The sequence below is a fragment of the Tupaia chinensis genome, unplaced genomic scaffold, assembly GCF_000334495.1.
Source record: "Tupaia chinensis unplaced genomic scaffold, TupChi_1.0 Scaffold146304_1, whole genome shotgun sequence".
In the NCBI taxonomy this organism is placed as follows: Eukaryota; Metazoa; Chordata; class Mammalia; order Scandentia; family Tupaiidae; genus Tupaia; species Tupaia belangeri.
In genome coordinates, this window is record NW_006206160.1 from 319,606 (window position 1) to 323,210 (window position 3,605).

The 3,605-nt window shown below is 36.5% G+C and overlaps 1 protein-coding gene across 1 annotated transcript in view; it reads left to right on the plus strand.

Annotated features, from left to right (window-relative positions):
* Window positions 1–609, plus strand: part of LOC102480427 (olfactory receptor 4C16-like) — a 927-nt gene extending 318 nt beyond the window's left edge. The window contains exon 1 of the mRNA XM_027768443.1: window positions 1–609. This exon is cut by the window's left edge and continues 318 nt beyond it. Coding sequence (XP_027624244.1) covers window positions 1–609 — 609 coding nt within the window.
* The last annotated feature ends 2,996 nt before the right edge of the window (window positions 610–3,605 follow it).

The window sequence follows — 3,605 nt, forward strand, 5'->3', positions numbered from 1 at the left end:
TGCCTGGAAATCTTCATTCTTATCCTCATGGCTGTTGACCGCTATGTGGCCATCTGTAAGCCACTGCACTACACAACCATCATGAGCCGCAGGGTCTGCAGTAGATTGGTGACCGTGGCCTGGGTCGGGTCCTGTGTGCATTTTTTAACTCAGATTTTCCTTGCCTTGAGTCTGCCATTCTGTGGTCCCAACATAATTGATCACTATTTCTGCAACTTGCAGCCCTTGTTGAAACTTGCATGTGCAGACACCTATGTAATAAACCTGCTCTTGGTTTCTAATCGTTGGGCCATTTGTACAGTGAGTTTTGTCATACTGATGTTCTCCTATGTTATCATCTTACATTCTCTGAGAAACCACAGTGCTGAAGGGAGGAGAAAAGCCCTCTCCACATGCATCTCCCACATCATCGTGGTCATCTTGTTCTTTGGACCTTGCATATTTATATACACACGTCCTGCAACTACTTTTCCTATGGATAAAATGATAACTGTGTTTTATTCAATTGGAACACCTTTACTCAATCCTGTGATTTATACTTTGAGGAATGCAGAAGTGAAAAATGCCATGAGAAGATTATGGAACAAGAAATTGATTTTAGATCATTAAAAATGAATCAATATTTCAAATCCTTCTTCATAGTTTGTATTGAGCTAAAAGAAGTCAATACAAAACATCATATTTTATTGTTGACTTAATGTAGCTCTTTGTTGGGGGATTAGGGCTAGCTTCTTCAGGAAGAGAGACAATGTGAACACATTCACTGGATAATCCTAAATCTGTTTTATATTCAGTAAGAGGCAGCATGAAGTAAAAGCAGATACTAAACCTAATTCCTTTAATGTTGTTTGTGTCGGTGTCTCTGCCACTGTTGCTTGTCTAATGTCAATTGTGGCTTTGGTTTGTTGCTTTTACAGCCCTTCTCCAAGTTGATCTCTAGAGTTCTTTGCTAATATTTAACTATGTATATACTCAAAACTTTTGCCACATCCTGGCAGGTTTTCATTCTTCTGAATGGTTTCCTTTATTAGACACTCTGATGTAATTATGCTTGATCATCAACTTAATTAATATTCCTGAGTCAGAAGGCAGTAGCAAATTCAAATAATTAATGAAACTTCATGTTATAAGCTTTACATTATATGTAATCTAAGCAATCTCCCTGTCAGTTCTTTGGGTTATACCATGAAATTTTACCATATATTTCACCAGATTTTTCTATAACAGTAATGGGATATAGAGAGAAAATTCTTTCTGAAAGTGTCTTTGATCTTAGTAAGACTTTCACTGTTAACATTGCAGTCACAAAATTATTCTTTTTGTAAAATATACCTTTTGACCTTCATTTGATCTCCTCTAACTTGGGGGCATGCATTAAATTTCATCTTAAGTCACATCATTTATGTTCATTTGTTTGGAATATAGGGCTGTTATGATTGTAACATAGATATTTTAAATTAGATAGACATATTTATATGGCCTAGAAATGATAGTAATCGTCTGATGGGCTCATCTATTAATATTAACAGATTACAGAAACAAAATGTAATAACCCAAAGAAACATATTTAGGTTTTGAAACAAAAGGTTGAATCACCTATATGAATTATGTTAGTGATTTTTAATGCAATCTTGAAGAACAACTTGAGCAGAAAAGATGGAGATAGTGAATGAAAAGTGTACTTCTGCAATGGAGAGGAATATCACCTTTGTCATGATCCATTAGTACCACGGTTTCTAATTACATGAATGCTAAAATTGGTCTGATTTCAATTTGTTTCATTATTTGTATATTCCATATACAATTAAGCATAAGTATGATTTTTATTTGAAATTTCCAATTTTATGTATACATTTTTATTATATTTATATAATAAATTAGTATCTATATTATTATACAAGAAAATTTACATTTTTTTAGTTTGAGAAAATGATCATCTTTTCTTTGTGGAGGGATATAAAACTACATTACACAATTATTATATCAACATGAACACATCACTCTTTTTTGGATTTTTGTGAATTTAAATATGGTACAGCAGCTAAAATTTTGTTCTGCTATCTGCAAGTCCAACTAACAGAGTTTTAAGTGATATCTTCTTTAATCTCAAGCCAAGAGAAACTTGGAAAGGGCTGTATACTTTGGGTCAGCCCAGAACCCAGTTGTTGAGAGAAACAGATCCCATATGCAACCATGGTTTGACTCTAGGCACCTGTAACTTTAAAAACATGCTAAACATAAACTTATGTTCCAAATTCAAATAAGATAGAGAAAAGGTGGAGAGGAGATTGTGAAGTAAACACACTACATTAGGGAGTGATTTTTCTTTCATTCTCTATCTGTCTTCCTCTGCTGGGTGGACATGCCATCTGATAATTAGAGAGAAAAAGAAGAAAAAGAAAAGGGACAGATACTGAATTTATTTGCCTCCCCCAATGCATTGATTGTGATGTCTCCTGGATACACATTCAGTGCAAAGGTACTGTCACCACATCTTCAGGCAGAGAGTTTGCTCGCTCACAGATTTAATTTATTAGATCACAGACATCTTTGCAACCATTATTTTGCTTACTAAGATTTCTGGGTTCAAGTCAGGTGTTTATAGAGAAAAGAGTGTGAAGATAAGAGCTAAAATAGTGTCACTTGAGGAAGTGTGAAATTCATGACCCCATAAATTATCTTGCGTTCTTTGGGTTGTTGATTTAGCTTCCTGTCTCTTGAAATACAAGAATGGCTTTCCTTTGCCTAAACACTATGCCATTACCTCATCAGAGGAACTTGTCATGTAATATTTGTTCTCTTCACAAATTTACTCTTCTACCCTTACTGATCCCCAACAGCTAACCAGAGGCAAGTCCCAAGGAAAGTACACACAGGGAGATCACATTCTTGCTCCAGGAGGAAATGACATACATGAGGAAGTTGCAAGAATTTGCTAGCACATCCAAGGGTAAACTCGGGGAGCATCTCACTGTGGAAGTAGATCTAGGTGTTAACTAGGGATGGCAGATAGAAGTTTAGAAACTAAAGAACTTTTGGCATGAGAATATCACTTAAAATGTGAAATTTATTGTTGTTATGAGTTGAATTTGTCACCCAAGAAAAAGCTATCTTGAAATCCTGATCTAAGCCTCTCCAAATGTACTTAATTTAGAGACAAGGTTTTAAATGAAGTCTTTGGGGTGAGTCATTGGTATGACTAGTGAAAAGGAAAATTTAGAGACAGACACCCAGACAGGGATAATGTCATGGGAAAAAGAAAAATCAAAGAATGCCAAAGGTTGCCAGTAAACTACCAGAAGCCAGGACAGAGTCATGGTACAAATGTTCACTTGCTGACTCGGGCCAGCAGGTGGTGGAGTGGGTTAGGTACTGAACTCTCATATGGCCACTGTGGTTTGAGTCCCAGATCTGGCAGCTTGAAACTCATGCCAGGCATGTGTGCATTTCATGCCCCAAATCCCAGAAGGAGAATGGAGAAGAAAAGGCCACAGTGTGGCCATACTCCCAGGGAGTGATTTCTTCCTTTCTCTCTCTGTGTCTCTGGTGAGTGCATGCACCTTAGAGAAAAACTCTCTCTCTCTCTCTCTCTCTCTCTCTCTCTC